The 26,666-nt window shown below is 39.2% G+C and overlaps 1 protein-coding gene across 2 annotated transcripts in view; it reads right to left on the bottom strand.

Moving 5' to 3' along the window:
• Tmem87a (transmembrane protein 87A) overlaps window positions 1-26,666 on the bottom strand; it is a 47,020-nt gene that overhangs the window by 5,619 nt on the left and 14,735 nt on the right. Inside the window, exons 7-19 of one of the 2 annotated variants that reach the window (XM_028767163.1) lie at window positions 23,557-23,674; window positions 22,552-22,613; window positions 21,355-21,538; window positions 19,860-19,959; window positions 17,116-17,209; window positions 15,608-15,676; window positions 13,402-13,510; window positions 12,340-12,398; window positions 11,297-11,400; window positions 7,153-7,226; window positions 6,369-6,430; window positions 4,138-4,193; window positions 3,632-3,662 (exon numbers count right to left, since the gene is read on the bottom strand). In XM_028767163.1, coding sequence (XP_028622996.1) covers window positions 3,632-3,662; window positions 4,138-4,193; window positions 6,369-6,430; window positions 7,153-7,226; window positions 11,297-11,400; window positions 12,340-12,398; window positions 13,402-13,510; window positions 15,608-15,676; window positions 17,116-17,209; window positions 19,860-19,959; window positions 21,355-21,538; window positions 22,552-22,613; window positions 23,557-23,674 — 1,122 coding nt within the window. Of the gene's footprint in view, window positions 1-3,631; window positions 3,663-4,137; window positions 4,194-6,368; window positions 6,431-7,152; window positions 7,227-11,296; window positions 11,401-12,339; window positions 12,399-13,401; window positions 13,511-15,607; window positions 15,677-16,182; window positions 16,255-17,115; window positions 17,210-19,859; window positions 19,960-21,354; window positions 21,539-22,551; window positions 22,614-23,556; window positions 23,675-26,666 lie in introns of both variants that reach the window. The other variant, XM_028767162.1, reaches the window with a different exon arrangement.

The following is a 26,666-nucleotide window of genomic DNA, read 5'->3' on the forward strand; positions in this document are numbered from 1 at the left end:
ATATCACTAGAAAGTTTTGCCTCAAGGAATGGCTAATAGCTTTACAAGAAGTTAAAAGTAAGAAAATTTTGTTTGGAAAACAAAATATAAGATGTGCATTTACTTCATTTTTGTTTCTGACTCGTTTTAAAAGTATAAAAATGTTCTGCATGTCTTGGTTATAGGTTATTGGCCTATAAGTTACTGGGTATGATTACAAATTTGCAACTCTGATAACAGAAAGTTGGCTTAAAACTGGTAACTCAGGTTTAGAGTCATTCAGAAACCAGATGTATAAAGATAGGATTTAAAAAATGTCTCTTATGAGTTATTAAAAGCTGCACTATCATGCATTCATGTATAGGACCTGACAGCCAACTTTGTAACCTGAAAGTAATGCATTTAGTGTTGATTTTAGAGAAAACGGATTGTTTACATTGTTAAAAATTGGTTTTGTTTCTCAAAATTATGGTTACACTCTAGTATTACAAAAAGAAACTTAAAAAAATATAGTTAAACAGTGGCTGCAGTTGGCAGTTCAATCGTGAGCTCCAGAAATTTTGACTCACTCATGTTTATGGTTGAGAAGAAGATAGAGCAGGTGGAGATGATTGCAAGAGTAAGAAAAAAAATAAAAAAAAAATCTGTGACACAGTACCAGCCTGCTGTCAATTAGATACAGTGGTAGAGACAAATTTAGGCCCTCCCCCTTTAAGAAGAAAGAGAGGAGATATCTGTGGGAGTCTTAGAAGACTAATCACCCTTCCTTTTCAGACAATCCAGCCAGTCTGACCGGACTGGTAGAGTCTTTGACATTTTCCCACCAGCCAACCTGGGATGATTGTCAATAGCGTTTACAGGTTCTCTTTACTACTGAAGAGAAGAATTCTATTAGAAGCCCGTAAGAACGTTCCTGGTGACAACGGGCAGGCTACGCAGCTTCCCAATGCCGGATTCCCCCTTAACTGCAGGTAAGGGGCGGCTGGTGGTCTACCATCGGGCTCTAGCGGGTCTCCAAGGGCAGCGAAATGGTCCACCAATTTAGCCAAGGTAAGAGAAGTCCTTCAGGGACTCAACGAGCCACCGTCTGTGTTTCTTGACAGGTTGCTGGAAACATATAGACATTATACGCCTTTCGACCCAATTTCTGAGGGTCAGCAGGCAGCAGTTGCTATGGCCTTTATAGGACAGTCAAAAACTGATATAAGAAAGAAATTACAATGTATTGCAGGACTATACCCTGCAAGATTTAATTAAGGAGGCAGAGAAAGTGTACCATAAGAGGGAGACAGCAAAAGAAAGAAAGAAAGAAAGGAAGGAAGGAAGGAAGGAAGGAAGAAAGAAAGAGGGAGGGAGGGAAAAGAAAAAAGAAAAAAGAAAAAAGAAAAAAGAAAAAAGAAAAAAGAGAAGAGAAGAGAAGAGAAGAGAAGAGAAGAGAAGAGAAGAGAAGAGAAGAGAAGAGAAGAGAAGAGAGAAAAGGCAGGTGAGATTGCAGGCAGGCAGGCAGGCAGGATTTTGGCCGCAGTGCAGGAGAGAAAGACAAGAGATAGGATAGGACTTAGACAGACAGAGAACCTGGGTGATGAAGGCGCAAGCCCCAGATATCAGTGAATGGCTAGCAGAATTCCCAAAAGTTTGGGTTAAAACTGAAGAAGCCATACACTAATGATTACAAGCCAGTACAAGATCTTAGAGAAGTCAATAAGAGAGTACAAGACATTTAACCTTAGTTCACTCCTACCAGAGAGGACTTTTGGTAGCATCAACTTTCTGGCAGCCCCCTGACCAATGGATGTATTATCAGAGCCTGTTGTTGACTGAAAGGGTAATCTTTGCACCCCCGGCCATCTTGAATCCTGCCACTTTGCTGCCTGTGACTGATGACTCTTCTCCCGTCCATCACTGTATTGACATCCTGCCAGAAGAAACAGGTACTCGGAGTGACCTGAAGGACCAGCCCTGGCCAGGAAGTCTGAACTGGTATACAGATGGCAGCAGTTTCGTGGTAGAAGGTAAGCAAATGGTGGGAGATTCAGTGGCAGATGGAAAGCGAGTACCGATATGCCTTTGCCACGGCTCATATACATGGTGCAATCTATAGACAAAGAGGGCTGCTGACATCTGCAGAAATACTGAGCCTCTTTGAACCAAAGCCAGAGGGCTCAGGACACTGTTGCAAAAGGAAATCAGATGGCTGACATGGCTGCCAAGAAAGCTGCCCAGGGAGCAATGATTCTAGCAGTTAAGGGTTCCAGAGACTATTTTGACACTCAAGATACCAGTTTCAGATATGCCACTGACGACCATCAAGTGATGGACAAATTGGGCTTTCACTCTGAAACCCCTTATGGGGTAATAAAAAAAAAACTGAGATGGAAAATTAATCCTCCCACAAGAAGAAAGACTGTCTGATTTGGCGAAAGCTGTGGTGAGAAACTATAGAGCTTGTGCCTTAACCAATGGGAAAGAGACTGAGGGGCAACTGGCCCGGAGCTTACTAGGAGATGGACTTCACAGAAGTCAAACCGGCAAAATATGGAAAGAAATATCTTTTAGTTTTTATAGACACCTTTTCAGGAAGAATGAAACTGCCAACATGGTGACTAAGATGATCCTGGAAGAAATCTTTCTAAGGTTTGGAATACCTAAGGTAATTGGGTCTGTTAATAGACCTGACTTTGTTGCTCAGGTGAGTCAGGGACTGGCCACACAACTGGGGATTAATTGGAAATTACATTGTGCTTATAAACCCCAGAGTTCAGGACAGATAGAGAGGATAAATAGAACCATTAAGGAGACCTTAACCAAATTAGCATTGGAGGCCGGTGGTAATGACTGGACAGCCCTCCTTCCCTTTGTCTTGTTTTGAGTTTAGAACACTCTAGAGTGATTTAAGCTTACACCCTTTGAGATTTTGTGTGGGGTACCACTGCCACTAACTGAGGTGGGCAGAATGAATGATCCTGATGCTATCCTTTCTAAATCCTTGTTTGCCTACATAAAAGCACTTAAAATGGTCCAGCACGAGGTCTGGGAACAGCTGAAAGGGGTCTACAAGACTGGAGACCTGAGTGTGCCACACCAGTTGGGAGACGCAGTTCTAATTCAGCGCCACCAAGCTGCCTGTGGTGTTCAACCATGTTTGGCCTGCGGAGAAACTCAGTAATCAGTGCTAGGATTAAAGGCGTGTGCCACCACCGCCCGGCAAAGTTGAATTTCTTAAAGACAAAAAAAACAACTACAAAATACAGAGTTCAGTGTCTGTTACCCAACTTTTTTTGTTTGTTTGTATTTTTTTTTCAAGACAAGGTTTCTCTGTATAGCCCTGGGCTGTCTTAGACTCACTCTGTAGACCAGCTGGCCTCAAACTCAGAGATCTGCCTGCCTTTGGATTAAAGGTGTGCATCATTACACCTGGATTGTTACTCAACTTTTAAATGAAAACATTCATCAGTCTGACCACATAACTCTGGAAAAGAGACTATGTACACACAGGTACACAGAAAGGAATCTTTGTATGCCTATTTCTGTCTTTTTCAGCCAAACCAGTCCAGTCAGTAGACAGTTAAAGAGTCTTTGTCAATGGAGAATTCATGAGTGGCTATTTAGTTACCAGATCAACCGAGATAAAGTCCATGACTTGATCACTAACCTCATCTGAGTCCAGCAAGGCCGGAAGTGCTCTGCAGAGAAACATGATATTAAATAAGGCTACAAACTGTTCATGAAGGACAATAGATAACTAGTGAAATTTAAAACTTTTTTCTTACAACTTAGCTAAGATTTGTATCTCTTTTAAGATACAAGCAAATAAAAAATAATCCGAATTATTCAAGTTATAAAGAAAGAATAAAACATACTCTACAGAGTAGCAGGGTCAATGTCTCATTAACATTAAAGCTCCAGGATGGAATTCAGAAATTTAAAAAGATCTAGCCTACGGATTTTAGACTGACCTAGAGCTAAATCTTTCCAAACAGAAATATCATTCAAATGAGTAGTCCTAATTATTTTTGTTTTTATGTTACTCCAATATTTTAACCATTCCTTGATACTTCATATTCTCAGTAGACTTCACCTTAGTTTAGCCACTGAAAACAATAATAAAGTAATGCTAACACTGAAACAGGATTCTTAAGGTAATAATTAAAAACTTACACATCAGTCACAGAAGAAGGAACATTCTCTTCTACCCACTTCAAATCATCCTCCTGCTGGGAGCATAAAAATACCAGGTATTACTAAAATATACCAATATGTAATATGTCTTAAGAATAGATCTGAATTCATAAGACTTTTTTCTTTTTAAAGCCTTTTGTTATCCTACATAGCACACATACATAACAAATGAGGCTGACAGAAAATTCTATTAAACTTTTTTTTTTTTTTTGTTTTTCGAGACAGGGTTTCTCTGTGTAGCCCTGGCTCTCCTGGAACTCACTCTGTAGACCAGGCTGGCCTGGAACTCAGAAATCGACTTGCCTCTGCCTCCCAAGTGCTGGGATTAAAGGCGTGTGCCACCACTGCCAGGCTAAACTTTTTTCTTCAAATGTCTTTGACTAAAATCTTCCTAGTATTTCATTTAGTGTTAATTTATAAGTGTTACAGTGTTCTCTTAACCTGGCTAGTTCCCAAATAATGGAAACTCGACTGTCTTATTTATTTAACAGCTTCAAAGCACAACAACTGACCAGTATTAATCTATTTGAATCCCCTAAGCAAATCTGGCTATATTCCAGCCATAATTCCCAAGATATTTGCAATCTATAGCTTTCTCTGCTCCAGCTGTTTTCTCATGATGTCTCCTGGACCAACTCCCCTACCCTACCCTACCCTCTCCTCCCCTCCCTTCATCCTTCCCTCCCTCCCTCTCAACCTTGTCTCGAAAAAACCAAAAAAAAAAAGACCTTAATCAGCAACAACCCCCTACAATTCACCCTATTTATGGTACTGGGGATTGAATCTAGGACCTCATTCATATGAGGCTGGTATTCTACAACTGAACTATATTCCTACAGCCTCTAATTCATTTTGAATAGAATTCAAGTTTCTTCAACACTACTGATTGGAAAACAAAAAACTTTCGTTTTCCTATTATGTGTCCTTAGTACTTCTGTCAAAATTCAGGTGGCCAGAAGTGTCTAAGTTTACCCTTTGGGCTCTCTACTCTGTTCCATTGGTTCACAATGGCTGTGTAGGTTGGTTTTAGTTATCCTGTGAGTTATACCTGGGACTAGTACATGTTGAACATACTCTACTGTGAACTATAGCTTTCACTCTTTGTGGGACATTTTGTGTACATGTAAGTATCTATGTGTTCATGTAGGTGCAGGTATGTATGAGTATATGAACACTCAGGCCAGATATCAGTATTTGTGTTTCTCTATCATTCTTCACCTTTTTAAAAAAAATGTATTTATTCATTTATAGTTGTGTGAAACAACCTGGAGGAGTCAGTCACTGAGCCATCTTACACCCACTTTATTTCCTGAGACAAGTTTTCTCACTAAATCTGGAGTGCACTGATTAGCTAGATGGACTGGCCAGCAAAGACTAAAGATGTTCCTATCTCCACCTCCCAAACCTGGGCTACACATGGTACCTGGAGCATTTGATGCTGGGCCTGGGTGTCTGTATTCATGCCCTTATGCTTACAGAAATGCTTTACCCACAGAGCAGAGCCACCTCCTCAGTCCCACTATGTTATATTTTGAAGCCAAATTAGTGTGATATCTTCAACTTTGTTCTTTTTCTCAAGAACACTTCAACTACTTAGGTGTTTTGCTTTTACTTTTGTGGTTTCTTACAAATACTGCAGTTGCTTTTAAAAAGAAGATTGTGAAAAATGTCATTGGAGCCGGGCAGTGGTGGCGCATGCCTTTAATCCCAGCACTTGGGAGGCAGAGGCAGGCAGATTTCTGAGTTTGAGGCCAGCCTGGTCTACAGAGCGAGTTCCAGGACAGCCAGAGCTGCACAAAGAAACTCTGTCTCGAAAAACCAAAAAAAAAAAAAAAGAAAAGAAAAAGAAAAAAAAAGAAAAAAAAAAGAAAAGAAAAATGTCACCGGAACTTTGCTAGTGATATAATAACTGCTATGGGTAAGTATGGGTGTTATAAAAATAAGGCCAGCAAGATGGCTGTTGCCAAACGTGAAGACCTGGATTCAATCATTAGAACTCACATGGTGACAAGAAAGAACCAACTCTTGAAAGTTGTCTGACCTGCACACAGGCATAGCACATACCCTACTCCACTCAAACCCATATGCAGAAAAATAGAAATGTAGTATATACTGAGATCATCATTAAGGCCTACTGAACACCATCTTGGGTTCCACCGTGGGCCATAGACCAGGCCAAGATCACAAAAGGAAGAAAGTGCCTCACTTACTGTTTTGTTTGCTTTACTATTCCCATTTGGTTCCTGCTTGGTACTTCTCATTTTCATTCCTTCTGCAAAAGGAAAGAAAAAACAACAAACCTCCCATAGATTAGTGAGCTCTCTTCACACCAGCAACAAGAGCAAAAACATATTCAGAGATTTAAGCTTACTGACTGAATTATGCATCAGATGTTTCCTACCCTAACCTTTGTAATAAAAAATTCAAAGCTAGGGCTGGAGAGATGGCTCAGCAGGTAAGAGCACTGACTGTTCTTCCAGAGGTCCTGAGTTCAATTCCCAGCAACCACATGGTGGCTCACAACCATCTGTAATGAGATCTGATGTCCTTTTCTGGTGTGTCTGAAGACAGCTACAGTGTACTCACATAAAAAGTTAAAAGCTAAATTTGTGTCTCACTTCTACAAAAACATGGACATTTAATAATAAGAAGTATCACTTGGTTTATCATGGTTCACCTTAAAACTTTGATATTCTCTCTTCATCCTAACTTTACCAAACAGAAGAACTCATTTTTTTTCTTTTAAAATTATTTTCTAAGCCTGGCAGTGGTGGCACACGCCTTTAATCCCAGCACTTGGGAGGCAGAGGCAGGTGGATTTCTGAGTTCGAGGCCAGCCTGGTCTACAGAGTGAGTTCCAGGACAGCCAGAACTACACAGAGAAACCCTGTCTCGAAAAACCAAAAAAAAAAAAAAAAAAAAAAAATTATTTTCTTTGGAAAAAAAAAATACTCTGAGCACAAATCAGAACACTAAGTTTTCTGCAAAGCTCACCAAAGCTTTCCTTCAGCATGGGTTCTTTCTGCTCATCGTCTTCATCTTCCTCTGACAATGGTGAGAAGGCAAACCTGACAAAACAGAGAACAGACGGGAGTCCACAAGGGAACAGCCTCTCTCAGCATATCACAGAGCACATACTGAAACTGCATCCGCAATGTTTCTTTTCCTTCACAAAGTTCTTACGTGCCTGTATCATCAACTGATTAGCAGGACAGCATGAGCCACAAACTACCTGTGACTTTAAACAAGTTACTTAATTTCCTCAAGTACAAATGGAGACAAGAGAACAATAGTCAAAACACTCAGTAGTATTTTCTGAAAAGTATAGTCAAGCAGGGTGAGCAGCACAGAGCTATAATCCAGCACATGGCTAAGGCCTAATTGAGCATGCCATGGATGCCTTTCTCCTCAGTACTCCCAAGGGACATGGCAATGAGACTTGGCAGAGACCTCATAACAATGTAAGAATGAAAAGTAAGGCAGAGATTATTACCAAGGAAGACTACATAGGCCCCAGGTTCAACCTGTGTATCACCACCAAAAAAGGAGAGCAACTACCTTAAATCTAGCATAACCATAGTTTAATACAAGATACTACAAAATCTAATTATAACACAGGTTTTGATAACCAATGTGATTAAAGGGTGAGTTAAAGAATCCTTAAGGTGTAACAATTATGCCAAAAGGCTGCATAAGGAAGAAACGGGTTTACAAGTAGCTACCTTATTTTTATACTAGTTATACACAATTATCTTTTAATTATCAAGTCTCAAGGGTTAAATGAGTTACAGGATCAAAAACTATGAAAACATTATATGTTTTTCACTCACTTATTCATTCATTCCTGTATGTGTATGTGTGTGCGTGTGTGAAGGTAAAGTATAGTATGTGCATAAAGGTCAGAGGACAAATTGCAGGAGTCAAGTCTCATGAATCATGGGAACTGAACTCAGGCCATCAGGCATAGTGGTAACATGTGTCTTTACTAGATGAGTCATTTCCATGGACCTGCAACTGCAATGGTTTTAGAAGACAGATTAGTTTTTTATCTAAAGATATCTCTACAACAAACTGGCTCCGTTATATGATAGGTATATTCATGGTACTTCTGTGTCATGTACATGTTATATGAGAATCTTACTTAAAGAAAGGTCTGATTTCTACCCTTGCAATTGTAAGGGGATCTCCATGCCTTCAGAAAGTCCGTATTTTTGTTTTGTTTTTTTCAAGACAGGGCTTCTCTGTGTAACCCTGGTTATAACTGGAACTCACTCTGTAGACCAGTCTGGCCTTGAACTCAAGAGATCTGCATGTCCCTGGCTCAAGAGTGCTGGTTTTAAAGGTGTGTGCCACCACCACCCAGCCAGAAGGTCCTTGCCTGGTAGGAGTATCTTTGTTTCCCTTGGGCTCTAATAGTGTGGTCTGTAAAAGGGAGCTGTAGGCCATGTCATATGAAAACTAATATCCATGTTAGTTCTGATCTATCCAGGAAATGAAAACAAAAGGTATTAGCCTGACCACCACAAAGGATGTTAAGTGTAAGGTCAGCCACACAGCTGTATGTAATTGAGCCCCAACAGAAACTCTGGGTTCAGGTTTCCCAGGCTGGCAAGACTCTACAGTCATGCATTTGACCAAAAGAAAGAAGCACTGACAGGAACACTGCAGACACAACTAGAAGCTTTAGTGTGGTTCCCTACAGACTCAGCACTCTCTCTTTTCTTGGCTTATGATAGCTTTTATTCTTTCTCTGAAATAAACAGCAAATAAGAGCCTAATATCTCCAGTGACCTTTGTTTGTCTATCTAGTAAATTACTAACTAAACCTGTGAAAGATGGCAAGTTTGCAATTAGCAGTAAGTTTGCAATGAGCAGGAGACTGGTCACAGTCTTGTCTGCGCTCTTCCTCCAGACTCTGAAGCTTAAATTTCTCTGATTAGAAGCAGAATAGTTCTTTGCTATTGCAGGATCCTATTGGGGTGTTTGTTTGGAGTGTGGAATGATAGAGCAGATATTAACTAATAAATGAATAAAATATGTATGATTTAGAAAACTGTGAAGTGAAGGAGGTGGAGTGAGGATGTTGTTTAACAGTTTCCTCAAAGAACGAAACATTTTATCTTGCAGGGAAGATTCTTAAACAGGAAGGCAAACAACACAAAATAGCTTCTACAAGTTCCTGAAATCAATCAGATTCACTAAAACCCTTCCTGCCAAAGTAAGCAATAAAACCTGAGAGTCCCTCTCATTGGTTGAAAGCTGAGTTGCAAAAAAGATTGAGCCGAGCTACAAAAGAAGACTCTCAGACAAGGTAGGGTACAAATATTCTGAGACCAGACCAGCTGTCTGGAAAAACAAAAACCAGCCAGGCTGCCTGGAAAAGGGTTAGAGCAATTGAACCACATGGAAAGGACACTCTTCAACCTGTTGGGCTGCCTACAGGCTATGCAGTGTGCTCCAGGTCCCCAGCTTTGTGAGCTGCTGCCCATGCTGGGGTGGGTTTTGGTGATCCAGCTGTCTTTAAATCATTTTTACTCCTGTAATTAATCCCTCACTCATATTCATTTAAGTGACCACAATAAAACTCACTGGTTCACCAAAGTGATTTGGTAGCATCCACACTTTGGTCTGTTGCTTCCTATCTGGGGTGGGTAGACGTGTTTTCCAAGGATTTGTCATACAACAGGGTTGGGAGAACAGGACAAGGGGATATTAGAGTACATCATCAGTATTCAGGGCACTATTATATCTTATCTTAGGTTTAATTCTCTTCACATATAACTAAGCAATTAACGTGAAATCATAAAGAATGCACACAATGTTGGGAAAATAAAGCAAAACAGTAATGGGAAAACCTTTAAAGGCAGAGGAAAGGAAACATTTAAACCTAATTACAGCTAATACATAACAAACTAAAGAACAGATATAATAGGGCTTCCAAAGCTATACATGCCTCCCTACAAGTATTGTTTCAGCTCCCTTTTATTTTCTTTCATAGCTTTTCTCTATTACTTCACTTTTTTTCCTAGTGAACACACAGTAAGAGCATAATTTTAAAACACAGCAAAGCTATTTTCACCTGTTTTATTTCCCAGTTTTTATTTGCATATCCAATTATTAAGTTCTTCCTCTCCCCCTTGGGTTATGTGATTTAACATAAGCTCTTAATTATCTAAATATGAGAGGAGAAAAAAGAACGGGAACAAAGGTGTGGGTGCTCATGAGGATGGAGCCACTCCTAGCCAGGATTTGCTTGGACTGGACAAATACCATTACATGATGATCTGAACTCCAGAGTCAGTAACAGACTTTCACTTCACCCTATCATCACCATAAGCTAGACAAGGCCTACAGAGACAGAGTCTCAATTATTTTTGTTTGTATTTATCTAAACCAATTATTTATAGACCAAGATGCTATCAGAGTTGAAACAGACTTAAGTAACTATGAATAAGGAAACTAAGGTTCATAGACATAAAAGAGACAGGCAGGATGCCAGAACTGAAGAGCTCTAGAAGGCCAGAGCACACAAACATGGCTCTGGCCGGACTTCCCTCCTCCTTGCTAACACCGTTAGACGACATTTCTACTGCCAGTAACCAAGTTCTAGTCCCTTATTTGGCCACTTCCTCCTCCTAACTACCAAAGTCTGATTATCTTTAAAGTACTGAAGTCCAGCAATCAAGAGCTCCCTTGTGGCTACCCTAATTAATCTGTTCAATCAAAAGAAACCCATCCTAACATGGAGTTTCCTCTTTTATCTTTATATACCACCATTTTCCTATGGGCCACATCTGTCTCTATACAGACACAGTCCTCTGGGACAAATATCCTTGCCCATCCCTTCTTCTTTGTTCTCTTATCCTTCCCCCTCATCCTTTATCTCCTGTCTTTGTCCTTTATTGCCTGCCCTGTGTCCCTCTGGGGCAAATAAATCTCCTTTGTGCCGAGAACTTGGTCTTGAGATGTCTTGTGCCTACTGGTCCTTTCAAGAACTACAAAGCAAGTTAACAGAAGAGCTGAAGGAGTCTGTCTACTCATCTCTACCATGCAACACAGTCCTGACAGCTTCCCTAAGAAGCCACCCCTATGTGACAGGGGTCATCCTGGTAGCAGGAGAAATAAAGAGTCCAAGTACCTCTGGTTATTTGCTGATGGTCGCCAGAGAATCATGATGACAAAGAGGATCATGGAAAACAGCAATCTCCAAATGGCATCATCTACCCACAGCTCCCGCCAGTCCTGCAGTAAGAGGGAAATGCACAACACTTTATGTATACTATCACTGTTCATAACCCCTACCTAGGTATAGAACAAAAATCCCTTATTTATACACTGAAGTTGTGTTTACTCAAAGTGACTATGCTAGACACATGGCAAGTACTGGGGCTATAAACTTGGAAAAAAAAGTAGTTACCTACTTTGTCATCTTACTGTGGCTAGAGCAAAGGTACCAGCACACTGCACAGAGTATCTGTCAAAGTGTCACAGCTCCCAGAATCCTCAGGGAAAGTAACATTTGGATGCTAATTTTTAAATTATAACATATATGAGAAACCAGGCTAGACTCTTAACTCAGATATCTGCCTGTCTCTGAGTCCTAAGTGCTGAGAATAAAGGTGTGCACCACTATACCCAGTTTAGGCTAAATTTCTAATCCCCCTGCTGGGATTAAAAGTGTGTGCCATTGTGCGTGGTCCTATTTCCAATTTTATAATTGTCATTTGTCACTATCAGCATAACCAAAAAAGAGCATTTCCTATCTCTACAGAAATTCTATAGCCCACAGTCTCTGTCTAGATTCAAAGAACATAGCTTTACTCAGATTAGCGTCACTCACACATGGTGTTCAGCACTTCCTGAGATTCTGAAATTAAAGCAAGCTTTCAATATGACAAGCTGTGGCTACCATCCACAAAATTCTCTTCTACAATAAGCATGGTCATATAAAACATACCAATAGGAGCTGGGAGTATGGCTCAGTGGCAAAGCTCCTGCCTAGAATGCAAAGCCCTGAGTTCAATCCCTAGGACCAATAAATAAACCAGTGTATCATACATATGACAGCACAGACTACTTAGGAGTAGAACCCTAGCACTAAATTCTTACACCTTCTAAGAATCATGGACTATAATATAATCAACACGTTCATACTCATAACTGCATGTATTTATAACTTACCGACTGGCAAGTCACTATTCTGAATTTCATGGTTGTCCAGATGATGAACACAATAGATGCTAGCAGAAATGAAAAACCTGGTCAGAACATGAATGGCAGTTTATATCCAAATTACATTCACTGATCTTGAATAAACACAATTCCATATTTCTAACCCCAAAACACTATTATCACTTATTTTCAATATAAATTTATTAAACACCTACCACCAGCAAGGTCAGTAATACATACTATTGCCAACATTTTCTGTAAATACAGTTTTGCAATCATTTTGTCTTTATCATCTGGCTACTTCAGTAACCCTAGGAATTAGAACAATAGCTAATAGAATATATGGCTTTTACCAACATTATCAAAGTAATTTTATTCCTTCTCTAACTTATTTTTTGAGAAAGTGTCTCTCACTGAAATTGGAGCTCACCGATTGGCTGGACTCGTAGTTCACCATTTGGGAAGACTAGCTGACCAGTGGACTCCAGGGACTCCCGTTTCTACCTTCCTCGCATTAGGATTACCACCATGACTACAACTAGCTTTGTACATTGGTCCTGGGAATCTGCTTGTATGGCAGTACGTATCTACTAAGCCACCTCCCTAACCCCACACCTGGCTTTTGCATATGAGGACCAGGGATCTGAACCTGTCCTTACACTTACACAGCAAGCATTTGGCAGAGCCATCTCTCCTACCAATAACCTTCTTTTTAAAAGATCATAAATATTTTAAAGTACGGAACTATGACTGCTTTCCTTGAATGAAAAACAAGACTTTCTCTAACTACCAATGGCCTTCTCAGGCTAAGAATTTCTGCTCTGGCTTAGTAGTTAAGAGCACTGGCTGATTTTCCAGAGAACCCAGGTTCAGTTGCTAGCACCCACATGGAGGCTTACAACCGTCCATAACTCCAGTTACAGGGGATCTGATACCCTCTTCTGGCTCTGCATCAGGTACAGATGTGATGCACAGACACACGCAGGCAAAACACCATACAAATAAAGCTAATTTCTGTTCTAAAGGAAACCACGGGATTATGATGTAACATTTAAAACATTCCAAACTTACCTGCCACTGCCAAGATAAGCGTATTGGTGAAATGTCGGTACAAAGAGAGCTTTACAATGTTCCTCCGAAGTTTTAATAGCTTCATGGTTTGAGTCAAGCTAATGAATATGTGTTTGCAAGTCAAGGAATTAAACATTCAAAAAGGTAAGTAAATTAATCCTTGGGTTGAGGATCTAGGATCATCTTGTAAAGTTAGAGATCTCAGAGACTTACAGCTCTTATTTTCACTCATTCTCACTAATACTACAACCTCACCATAACTAATGAGAAAATAATCATTTCAATAAGGCAGAAAAAAATTACAGAATAAGGATGAGAATGAAGAAACAAGAGGAAAAATACATGGAAACAAGGAAAAATATAGGCTTGCTAGAAAAATTGTAAGAGATGGAAACCAGCATGGACATGACAAAGTGAATAACTGCACGGCAGGTTAGCACCATTTAAGTGGGTCCTCCTGTCCTCCTCTAAGCAAGACCATACTTGTGCCCACAGCTTTCCAGAGTCCAATACTCAGTCCCTAAGCAGCACCACCAGCTGCCCACACTACTGTGAACTAGGTAAGAGGACTCAACAACTGTCTGAGGATCCCAGGCCAGTCAGCTACCAAAGCAGTGAGGCTTCATTTTAAGAACTTTATTTCCAAGTAGGACCTCGCATGGGAAGACAAAAGGGAAGTGATGACTATCACAGACGACACCTGTTCCCATCTCTAAGAATCAGAGGTGCAGACCAAAAAATGAAGGCATTGGGGCTGAGAAGGCTCGGTTGCAGAGATGGTTGCCACCCAGCAATCCAGCCCAACAAGCTGAGCTCCATCCCCAGAAGCCACATAAGGTGAAGGACAGGACTTTCTAGGAAGGCATCCTCTGATAGTCATATGTGCACTGTGGCGTGTATTCCCCACCTCAATAAATAGAATTTTAAAAATAAAATATACAGGGCCTGGAGAACAGGCTCAGCAGTTAAGACTACATACTGCTCTTGCAGACAACAGGGTCAGGATTTCCAGCACTCACATCAGCCAGCTCACAATGGCTGGCAACTACAAATCAAGGGGATACAGCACCCCTTTTCTGGCCTCTGCAGGCAATGTACTCATGTGCACAATGTATACATATACACACAATTAAAATTTAGACATTGAAAAATCAAAAATATAAGAAAAATGAAGGGAGCCGGAGCTCACTGTGCCTGTCAGAGCTCTCCCTGATTCCTAAGCCCATCTTATCCTTCCCTCTCTCAGTACTCAAGAATCCCAGAACTTGGCAGATACTGATCTGGACCCAGACACCTGATTTTCAGTCTTTTTTTGCTATATAGCAATCTACTTAAATTTGCAAAACTATAATTTTGTTCATTCTTTTCCTTTGAAACAGGACTTCTCTATGTATTCCTGGCTGTCTTGGACCTCACTCTGTAGACCAGGCTGGCCTTGAACTCAGAAATCTTCCTGACTCTGCCCTGCAAGTACTGGGATTAAAGGTGTGAGTGCACCACCATCACCCCACTCAAATTATGCTTTTTACAACCATCAACCTATCAGGACAAAAATGTTGCACAATTGCACATACACGCTCATATACATAAAGACAAACTAAATTTAAAATACTCATATAAGATAAATTTCAAAAACTTGAACCCAAGAGGTCAACTCCTACTACACAAATGTTTAAGGAACAGGAATAGAAACCTGTTTATCTGCTGTCACTTTGTGATTCAATCAACATTTCTTCTGAAGAGTGATAAGCAGGTTCTAGGTAAAAGAACAAACTCACCCTTCAGGGGCTGAAACCTGCCTTCCTAGTTATGAGACAGGGAGGATCAGCCCCTTAAACAGTTCCTAAACACATCTTAGGGATCAAATTCTTCTCCAGGCATCAAAGAATTTCATAATTGGTAGAGACTAAAGGAAAGAGCAGGATCAGAGCAGCCAATGATTCTAACACAAAGAACAAACCCAAAATCAAGGTCCATTTTAAAAAGAGAAGGCAGAAGTTTTTATCTTGTGCTTAGCATTCAAATTCTGCGATTTTAAGAATGAAAATACAAAAACAAACAGAACTGCTTACCTGAGCCCTCAGGCCATTCACATATAAAATAAACCATTTCCCAGACCAAGGAGAAATCAACAGAAAGATTAATGGAAGCCCATCTCCAAGGGGAGAAAATGAATGGCCCCCAAACAAGCCAATGAGAAGGATATCCACCAGCACAGGGCAGTGTCTAGGAAAGCCAAGGGTATAAAGGCCAAGGAAGCAAGATCAGTCTGGGCCTGCAGACAAAGAAAAAGAGGATGAAAACAGATGAACAGAGCAGGAGAAGAGACCAGCACATGGTTCTGCATTTACACAGTCAGCAGGAATGGGTCTGTATATGAACCCAAGAAAAGCACAAGGGCTAGCACTTAGCAAACACTCCTTCCTGCTTATATACCTGCAGACAGCACGCAGCTATAAATGATTCACACAAACTGTCAATTATTCTCAATTCACCAAAACTGCTATAGAATACTACCATAGAGTTCCTATGTAAAAACACCATAAGAAAGTCCTTGTGTTTATAACCCTATCCCATGATTTCCTATTATTATTTCTAGAACAAAATTTAAAAAAGCATCTCTCACATTTTAAATTATTGCATCATTAACATACTAAGGATTATTATTGACTCTCGGAATTAATATAATGAAATGTTACTAATAATAGTTTACTCTAAAATGTAATGACCTTTCCGTATATAATCCAACAACCCAATCACCAGGGAATTTTTAAAGGATATCCATAAGATAATACAGGCATCAATTGCAGAGAGGGCCAGGCTTACTATCAGAGCCAATGAGTAAGAAAAATACTATAGTAATGGTAGAGGAGAGAAAGTGAAATTGACAGAAGGTTAAAGTTGTTCAAAATCTAAAGAGACTGTACTCAGAGGACAGGGCATGGGACAGCTAGGTTTGAAAAACAAATTACAATTATGAAGTATTGTATAGAAGGAGAAGTGTCGCAAAACTAAATGCCCTCAGTTTTTACTAAGGGCAAAGCCAAGTGTACAGAACTTGGCACTTGAATCTAATGGGTTATGACAATCTGATTTTTTTTTAACAAATGAAATAAGTGAAATGGCCCAGAAAGTTATTTCTTCCTTGGCAATGGATTGTGTGAAACTTAATTGCATTTAAGTTTTTAAACCTTAAGTTCTGGGTTAATAGAGAACACTGTTGCTTTTGATTAGATGAGCTAGTAAATGGGGGAAAGAACCAAATAATTACCCATCTGGGAGTAGGTGGAAAGAAGATATTCATTACAACTCATATACTGAATTTATCATGCTCTGATAGATGAGATTAGAAAATCTGAGTTATACAGGATGAGCATCCCTAACTCAAAACCCCAAGCCCACAACTCGCAAAAAAAAGTTTTCAGATTTTAAATTTTAGGATGTTGAATTTTTAGATTAAAGGATGCTCAACCAGAAGGGCCTATGCAGATAAAAATTCTGAAATGTGAAATACTCCTGGTCCTTAACACTTCACTCAAGGAAAGGACGCTCAACCTGAATATGTCTATTGAAAGTCAGAGTCCATGGAGTCCATGGGAGACAAGAGCAGCCATTAACACCCACTTACTGACTCAAGATAGAAATATGACACTAACCACAAAAACTCAGACTAAGAAAAAATAAAGTAAGCAATTCATTCTAAGCAATACTGACCCCTGTAACTCTGAGGACTCCTTCCATGCCAGAGAATAAAAGATAAAGTGCTCCTGCCACCACAACCTTGTGTAGAGTGACTCCAAGGCGAGGCCTAAAATGGAAGCAAAGAGACAACCGATTAATTAGAGAAGCAGCAGGACCAGTAACATACACAAATAGTACAGTGTAACAACTAACTCATGTATAACATACTCCTGAAAGGAAAAAAACCACTCCCAACTGTCTGGTTATAAATGATGACAAGAAATACTAGAACTAAAGATCGTTGTTACTATAACAGGCACCCACACTCACACAAACACTCACACACACATACATAACATATGTACACACTCACACACATACATACACATATATACGCACACTCACATACACAAATTGAAACATTCAACAATACAAAAACCCCCAATAAAAAAGCCTGTCACCCAGTCTTATGGCTAGTTCCACCGCATGCACATATCACTTTTTCCATCCTTTCACACTATCTAGGAAAAAAAACAAAGAAACTAATGTAACTTTTTGTGTATGTTTTTTAAAAAACAATAACTTTAAAAACAAACAAAAAGCCCATGAAGCTAATGAGATGGTTCAGCAGATAAATGAATTTGCTGCCAAGGCTGATAATCTGAATTTAATCCCCAGAATCCACATGAATGAAGGAGAAAACCAAGTCCCAGACTACCCCCCATACATGCTCTTGTAAGTACAACATACACACAATCACAGAGCCAGGCATGGAGGTAGAGACCTGTAATCTGAGCACGACTTGAAGGCCAGTCTGAGCCATAAAGCATCCCTGCTTCAAACCAAATCTCAAAATGTTAACAATTCTTTCACATAATCAAATCGTGTGTAACAGTCCACTGAATAAGCTCAAGCTCAAAACCCCTAGTGTAAGTCTTTGAGAAACTCTATTCCAAGGTGAAAAAGCCTTGCATCCTTAATATTTAAAATCCTACTCCTCTAGAATCTGTATTTTAACAAAATTACTAGGTGGTTCATTACATTTGCCTAAGTCAGACAAATCTATATGACTAGTTCCAGCTAGGAAAAGGTCCATTAATGGTTGGGAATTATCTAAGAAATCTTGAAATCTCCATCACATACAGAAGGCATTTAAATATTTAAATAAAATTTTAACCATTAAAGTCTTATTCTACTTAATTGTCTTTGGACTATCCCTCCCCTAGTCTCTAATTCAAGAGATAGCTTCTGTCCCTACCACTTCCTCCAAATTGCTCTTGCTGTGGTCATTAACACTCTTCATTAATCAAATCAAGTTAATTCTCAGTCCTCTCACCCAACCTATCTGATCATCTGATTCAACCAAGAACTTCTCCTTGGAATGCAGTCTTCAGTTTGCCTCTTTCCTTCAACCATTACTCAACTTCCTGTGTCACTCTACTTCATGTCACTGACATTTAAATAACAGAATATACCCAAACCCCAAGTCTTTGACCCTTTCTCCAGATTCACTCCCTTGGTAACCATGTGCAGTGCCATGATTTAAGTAACACCTACATGATGACTACCAAACTTCTACCTAGGCCCTGGCCTCACTCCTCTAGTTATCTAGCCAACCTCCTCATTTTGCCATTATGCCAAGCCAATTCCTTGATCTTCCTGGACTTAAGGGAATGGCAATTCTTTCCTGCTCTGTGAGCAGACAAGAAGTTGGCCTCATCCCCAGTTCCTCTCTCACATCCCACAGGTGACCATAACGAAACTCCATTGTTCCACCTTCAAAGCATGCACAGGATCCAATCACACCTCAGAATCTCTCTCTAGGTGGACTAACAGTCCCCTTGCTTTACTCAAATCTTTGCTTGGATGTCACTAAGTGAAAGTTTCCCAGGCCACCCTATTCACAGCTCCAAGTTCCAACTCCTGCCTGGCATTCCTCATGCCCTTTCCTGAGAACTATAGTACCTTCCACTGTATATTAGATATTTAACTCATTTACTTCAATTTTGTCTGTGTTCTCTTCCTCCACAACTGTAAATCCAAAATCTTCCATTCGTTGTACAGCAAGGGCTGAGGACATTGAGTGTCTGGTATATGGGGTGCTAGGTATTTTTTGGTTTAGAAAGAATTTGATGAGTACTCTGCAAGGAGCATGGGCTACACAATGACTATGTATGTTGCAATAATTTTTGTTGTTTGTTTTTTGCTTTTTTGAGACAGGGTCAATAATTTTTTTTTAACTAAAAAAAAAAAGTTTTAAACAATTACAGTAAGCATATTCTTTCCATAAAAAAAATCTTGTTTGTGGGATGGAGAGATCCTCAACAGTTTAGAACACTTGTTATCTTGCAGAACCCTGAGTTTGATTCCCAGCATTTCCCTTACAACCATATGAAACTCTAGTTCCAGACACCCTCACACAAAGACACACAGACACACAGACACACACACAGACAGACAGACAGACAGACACACACACACACACACACACAGAGAAATGTAAAATAAATATTTTTATAAATATAATTTGCAAAAACACTTCACATGGTCACTGAGTTCACCATAAAAGTTTGGTTTTCAACATTACTCTACTGCAGTATTTCTGCAGATGCACTGAGTTTTTAGGAGGATAGAAAGTAGCAAGCACTTAAACTGCTACAAAACCTCAGACAGTTTTTCCTGTGGCACCACTTCTTTCATTAACCTTTTCAGAACCAGCACTATCGAGTCACCACGTTTCAATCTAATCAGCATTTCATTCAGAAGCAGATACTCACTTGACTATGCCATATCCCAGACTGACTATGATGACCAGGGTTCGAGCCAGTGAGCGTTTTACTGCTGAGAGCAGCTCTGCAAGGACCAAGGCATCCTGGACTATAAAAGAAAGAGAAACCGCACTATACTCCAGGTTTCAACCAAATGCATAATCCAGGTACTAGAATGTAAGTCTTGCGACTTTTCAGAATGAACATTGTATATCAGACCTACTGAAGAGTGAGTATCTCTTGTACAGTTTCTACAAGCATATGACTAATATCATTTATGAACTCAGTTGTGTGCACAACAGTCTAGGTGTGCTCAATTCATCAACTCACCCAACTTCCTTAAACCTTATCAGACTATCTCACCCTTTATAGAAAGTTTGTAGTATCAGGGGAATTTCTTTATCTTTTTTTTTTTTCCAAACTGAAATATGGCTATACACGGAAAAGCACACATATACATCCCAGTGCACATGCATAGTTTTCAACTTTACATTTGCTATTTTCAAGTCTTTCCAAAGACCCAGGGAAGACCTTATTAGCATATCTTGCAACAATAATTAATAACAGTCTGAGAGAAAATTAAAACTATTTCAATAAACTACTATACCAAATATTTTTGTAATTACCAGTCAACCTTACTAAACCATAAGAACCTTCCCATTTTCTTGATATTACTGTATTTTACCAGGTCTTAGATGCACCCCCATATACACAAGCACAAAAATCTATGTGTCTTGAAATCAATGGCATCTTATAATTAAATTGGTCATGTTTTCTTTCTTTCTTAGTAGTGCTTTGGCTATCAACCACAACTGAGTTTTAAGAAATATGATAATCATTCCCTAAAGGGCCACTTTTCTGTGTGTGTGTTTCAACACAATTATTTTTGTATCATACACAATTTTTGTACTCTTGAAATACAAGATTAAAAGGGAAGGTCACAATGACAATGACTCTGCTTTGGTTATTTTAAAAGAAACTGAAAAGCAGACGTATGTAACCAACATCAACTTGAGAGAAGTTGGTATGCATCTCATCCAGCATCAGAAAATGGCAAATTTGGGGCTGGAGAGATGCATGGTTCAGCAGTTATGAGTTTGTAGTGCTCTTGCAAAGGACTTGAGTTTGGTTCCCAACACCTACAACTGGGTGACCCAAAACTGCTGCTCTGGTTCCATGGGGATCTGTTCCCTCTGGCCCCCACAGGCACCTGCACTTATGTGCATGTAAAATACCACCCATCCACCCACATATGGATCATTTAAAAATATAAGCCTTCAAGGAGGAGGGAAGTTTGGGTCTGGTAAGATGGTTCAGTAGGTAAAGGTCCCTAATGTCAAACTTGACAACCTGAGTTCAATCCCCAGGACACACATGGTGAAAGGAGAGATCTGATCCCCACAAGTTGTTCTCTGACCTCCACAGGCATGCCATGCACAGGGACCCACACATGTACACAAAATAAACAAATATAAGTTTTAAAATGGCACCTTTTAAAACATACCAGATTCTCCTTTGTATCGGATATTCTGAAATTCTGCATAAAACACAGCTTTCTCAAACATTCCAAGAAAGATGACAGCACCAATCCAAAATTGAATTCTCAGGAGATCTCTCCAGTAGCAGGCAGACCATGCCAGCCAGAGAACACCAAATAGTACGTACACAATACACATCACCATGAAAAACTGTTATCCAATTGGGGATGAAATAAGAAGCAGAATTAGGGCCAAGAACAAAGTATTCAGATTTAAAATCAACATACAATAAATATTTTAAAAAACTTCTAAGAGTCTCTACCTTCTCTTTGAAAAAATAACTGTACCTCTAGCATGCAGTACTAATAAATAAGAAAGAATAATCTAGTCTAGACCTAGAATGATGTAGCCTAGAGACAGACTACAGAAAGACCTGTCCTCAAGTGTCTGCTCCTTACACTGACTGGTCCATTTTAACTCACAATCCAATGTAAAATGAAGACAACAGTGAAGGCAACATAGGCCTGACAAGCTGGGATGTAGAGTCACGACTCAAGGAACACAACTAGAGAGGGAAACCATTAAAGGCAAGGGAAGAGAGAAGAATCGTGAACACAAGTCTGCAAACAGACCAAGGGTCCTCAGCACAGGCTTATGCACTCTGCATGCTCACATAATGAAGAAGACGCATGCTTTAGTCACAGTGAGTGGGCTCAGAGCTAGGTACACACTGTTCTAGAGCCCAATTGGGAACTGTGAAGTGGCCACTGAGATTCTCTCCAGGCTATAACAGTCACTGACATTTTCATCTCACAGAAAAAGGGGTCCCACAGGGCTACACAAACTCTCTCAAGGTCACACTGTCTAATAAGAAGTTAAGGGCTGAGGAGATGGCTCAGCTGTTAGGAACAATTGTTGCTCTTGCAGAGGACCTGAATTGGGTTTCCAATAGGGGCTCACAACCAGCCTTAACTGCAGTTCCAGAAGATCCAATACCTTTGTTTAATCTCTGCAGGCACTAGATTCTCACATGGTACACAACAGGTAAAACTCACATCCATAATGTAAAATAAGAAAATCTAATTTAAAAAATTAACACCAAAACCTCAAGTAACATTTTTTGAATAGCACTGGAATAATCCTTGAATGTGATACTGCTACAAAACAGACAATTTCATGCTAAATTAATTTATTGCCAAGGTTAAAAAGACATGTTGACTTACAATCATCAGTGGGTAGTCTTCAAGTGTGAGGTATTCATAGGGACCCTTTACTTCAACAGTCACTGGCAAAATACAGATCCCAATTAATTTGATAGATAAGAAATCAAATAAAACCCCTGATTAGTGTTTATTTTATGAAGTTAGTATAAGTTCATCATTCACTTTTAAGAACTTCAATCATGTAGTAACTTTTGAAAATGATGAATTATTCTTACAGTTCATTCACAGTCCAGTCTTTTTGTTTATTTGGTTGGTTGGTTTTCTCAAGACTCAGGTCCTCCTTGTCAACACTTGCAGACTGACCGCCTCAGTCCCACACTCACATTCTTTAAAGACTAGACTGACTGGCACTGCTTCATAAAGCCATCCCTGAGCTCGCACTGAGACCTGCTTCACCTCCTGTAAACTCGGACACTCTTAGTACACTACTTCTTACAGCGCATTCCTAACAGTCTGTCTCCTGCCCATCGTCACTATTCCCTAATATTCTTCTACTTATTTTTTATAATCTTGCAAGATGGATGTCACTTTCAAATGAGAATAATTTTTAAAAACTTGAATTTCATAATGATCTATATAAGTAATATACCCTTTCCTAGTAAAATACGATGTAAAAACAATCTGACAGATTCCTAATCATATAAGCAGTGTCCTCACTCAAGAATGAAAACTAAAACAAACTCAAGAAGAATGCACACAAGTCCAGACAAAGCACAGCTCCATTTATAAAACAGAACTGACCTTTCCCAAACCTTTCCCAAAACGTGGTACCAAACATTTTGCAAAAACCTGACTAAATAAATACCATTTAAGGAACCAAAAAAAATGTGTTATCTACAAGATGAGTCAGAGAAATTTGCCTCATTGAAGCAACTCTACTGATTATAAGATTAACTGCTTTGAGTCAGTCATGGTGGTCTGCAACTACAGTCCCACTTCATATTGGTCATGTGTGAAACAAATAGGAAATAACAGGTATTTTTAAAAGACATGAATTGAACTTACTGGTAAAAAGATTACTTAGTGCATTTTCTTTTGGTGATTCCTTTGAGGACGAGATGCCAACATGCACAATAAAAATGTATGGTGCATCTTGCCAAGTCTGCAATGGTTCATGCATTGCCTAGGAAAAAAAACGGGGGGCATGGAAACTTCAAGTCTCAAGAATCCAGAGCACAAGTTAATAATACAAGTTAATAATATGAAACACTGTTTCAGAATACAGCCCAGAAATGCAGCAGAGCCTTTCAGCTTTCATTCATGGAAATGGTCATCACAAGCAAGACAAGCTCATATGCCACACAGCAAAGTAGGCAAGATCCTGAACTGATACATCAAGTCCCTTGCATTCTTGCTATACAAAGGTCTAAATTTAATGTATTTATTTTTTTATAAAAGAAAAATTGTAATTAAAAATTCATTAAATTTAATCTAACTCATACTAGGATAATTATTTACATCGCATAAAAACATTCTTGATGTCAACACAGAAAAATATAAACATAAATATATACATAAGTGTACACATACACACAAACATTCAAGTGCAGGCACAGAGATGTACTCTTGAATCAAATTCCCTTCCCCAAACTACCAGAACCTATACTGACATGGTCTCACGTTTAAATAAAAGCTCTCACCTTAACCTAGTCTGGGTGTGTGGGAAAGCAGTGATTACTGCCTCTTAAAGTCAAGCAGTCAATAGCCCCTGACTCTAAGAAACAATGACCGTTGATTTCCTCACTCAGGAGTTTTACAAACAAGATTAAAATGTAAAGAATGTACTGAGGCATTCCCTAAGTAGGGAAGCATTCAGATTACCTGTGTAGACGTCAGCAAAGCATATACAGGTTTGACAGAACAATCAGTCTTAGACATTAATTCTATATACCCTGTATAACTTGGCAAACATCACTGTATCCTGGCAACTACAACTGCATTATTACTGGCAACCGCCATTATACTGTTGCTGATGAGGGTATAAAAAGTCTGACTGCTTGCAATAAACAGGTCTCAGCCTCAGTCTTGCTGAGACTCTTCCAACCTGACCTGGTTTTAATTTCTACCAACCATATTGGGAGACCATGGCTTGGTAAGTAAGCACTGGTGCCTACTATGGAGGAAAGCCATTGGTCTTTTCTTCATCTGTGAAAGGAGGCACCACCTCCTTATACTTAGGCAGCTACTTAGACTTGCAGCTTATTACTGTGATTTTTTTTTTTTTAGATTTATTTATTTTGTATATATTAGTACACTGTAGCTGTCTTCAGACACACCAGAAGATGGCATCAGATAACATTATAGATAGTCGTGAGACACCATGTGGTTGCTGGGAATTGAACTCAGGACCTCTGGAAGAGCAGTCAGTGCTGTTAACCATTGAACCATCTCTCCAGCCTCAATTGCTGTGATCTTAAAAGGGGGTTTTACCCAGAGGTTTCTAGGTAAACATTACTATCTATGAAACCCAACAGATTTTGCACAGTTATACATTTTAGCCCTGTGGAATCACAGTTTTTCTCTAATAACCAAAATGTCCTGCAACCCAAGAGGAAACACAGAATGCATCAGATTTTATGACACACAACTTCAAGTCCAAATGAGCAGACACATCCTTCAACTCTGTATTCACTGGTTATTTCTATGTCATGCTGAAACCCTACTTTGATCTCTGCCAATCTCTCTCTTCAAGGAGGTTGCTGAAAAATGTATAACTTCAAAGTCATAAGAATCCCATGTTCTATTACTCACAATTACTAAACCTTTCCTGAACTTAGTAATTAACCAATTAGTGTAATAAGCCATTCTGTTATTAACTTTTACATCTTAAAATTACCTCTTATAAATTTCAAAATGTACTGACTAATCTTCATAGTATAGGATTTGGTAAGTGTTTAGCTCTCAGATCTAGAGATTTTAAGCTTGCAAAAGCAGCATTTATACGCCCAGCACTCTGTTAGACATGTAACACTAAATGTATCAGATAAGCAGTTACAATTGTTTGATTTTATTTAATTGAGGTAAATTTTACATATGTCATAATTTTAACAATGTTATTGAGCATAATTCAATGGAATGTTGACACCAAAACTTTTTTTGAGACAAGGTCTCTCAGACTGATCTTTAACCTGTGCTTAAGAAATTGTTACTTCAGGTTTCTAAGAAGATGAACTAGACAAACACCCCAGTGCCCAGCTCCTTAACGCTAACGTCCTAAAAGTAGACCATTGTTTATTGGGCAATAAAACTCCATCTCTCCTTCCCACCACCACTTAAAACAACTTAACCTACTTCCAGAGATTTGTTGTCTACCATGGACATTTCACATCAATGGATGAATTAAACAATATTTGTCTTTTAACATCTGACTGGTCTCACAGTTTTTAAAGTTATCTATGTTGTAGTACATATTATTACTTCATTTTTGTGAATGAGTTACATTACAACTTACAGGCATAAAATCTTGTCCATTCACTCCTACTTGGAGTCTGAACCTTGTGAGCATCCAAATCCTAGAAATTCATTAAATTTAGAAAGCGTATGGCTATTGTTTATTCTTTTATACCTCTTTTCTCCTCAGATTTCCATTATATGCACACTGGTCCACATGATAGATGCATAGGTCTCCAAGGCTTTGTTCATTTGTTTTCATTCCTTGCTCTCTAGTCCTCTGAACAGGTAACTTCAACTGACCATCTCTGGATGGGTTCTTCTACCTGCTCAAATGGTGACAGCCCTGATCAGTTTCTTACTTTAGTCAATGCTTCATCATGGTTTCCAGTTTTGTTGTTGTTTTGTGACAGGGTGCCACCATGTATCCCAGGCTGATCTCAATCTTATTGAAACCCTCCTGTTGGTCAGCCTCCCAAGTGCTGGCTTACAGCACCTACAGGAATAAGTCACTATATGTATCTCAGCTTTGTGATTTCTGCCTATTCCTGATTACAGCTTTTATCTGTTTCTTCCTGATTTCCCTTAGTGTTCTGTCCATAATTTCCTTTCATTCTTTTGAGCACATTTTAAAAAGTTCAAAGTCTTTCTTACTTCTAATGTGAATGTTTTTAGAGGCTTTTTAGAATTTGCATTTAAACTTGCCACTTTCTTTGCATAACTCA

This window comes from Grammomys surdaster, unplaced genomic scaffold (genome assembly GCF_004785775.1).
Source record: "Grammomys surdaster isolate TR1022 unplaced genomic scaffold, NIH_TR_1.0 170, whole genome shotgun sequence".
In the NCBI taxonomy this organism is placed as follows: Eukaryota; Metazoa; Chordata; class Mammalia; order Rodentia; family Muridae; genus Grammomys; species Grammomys surdaster.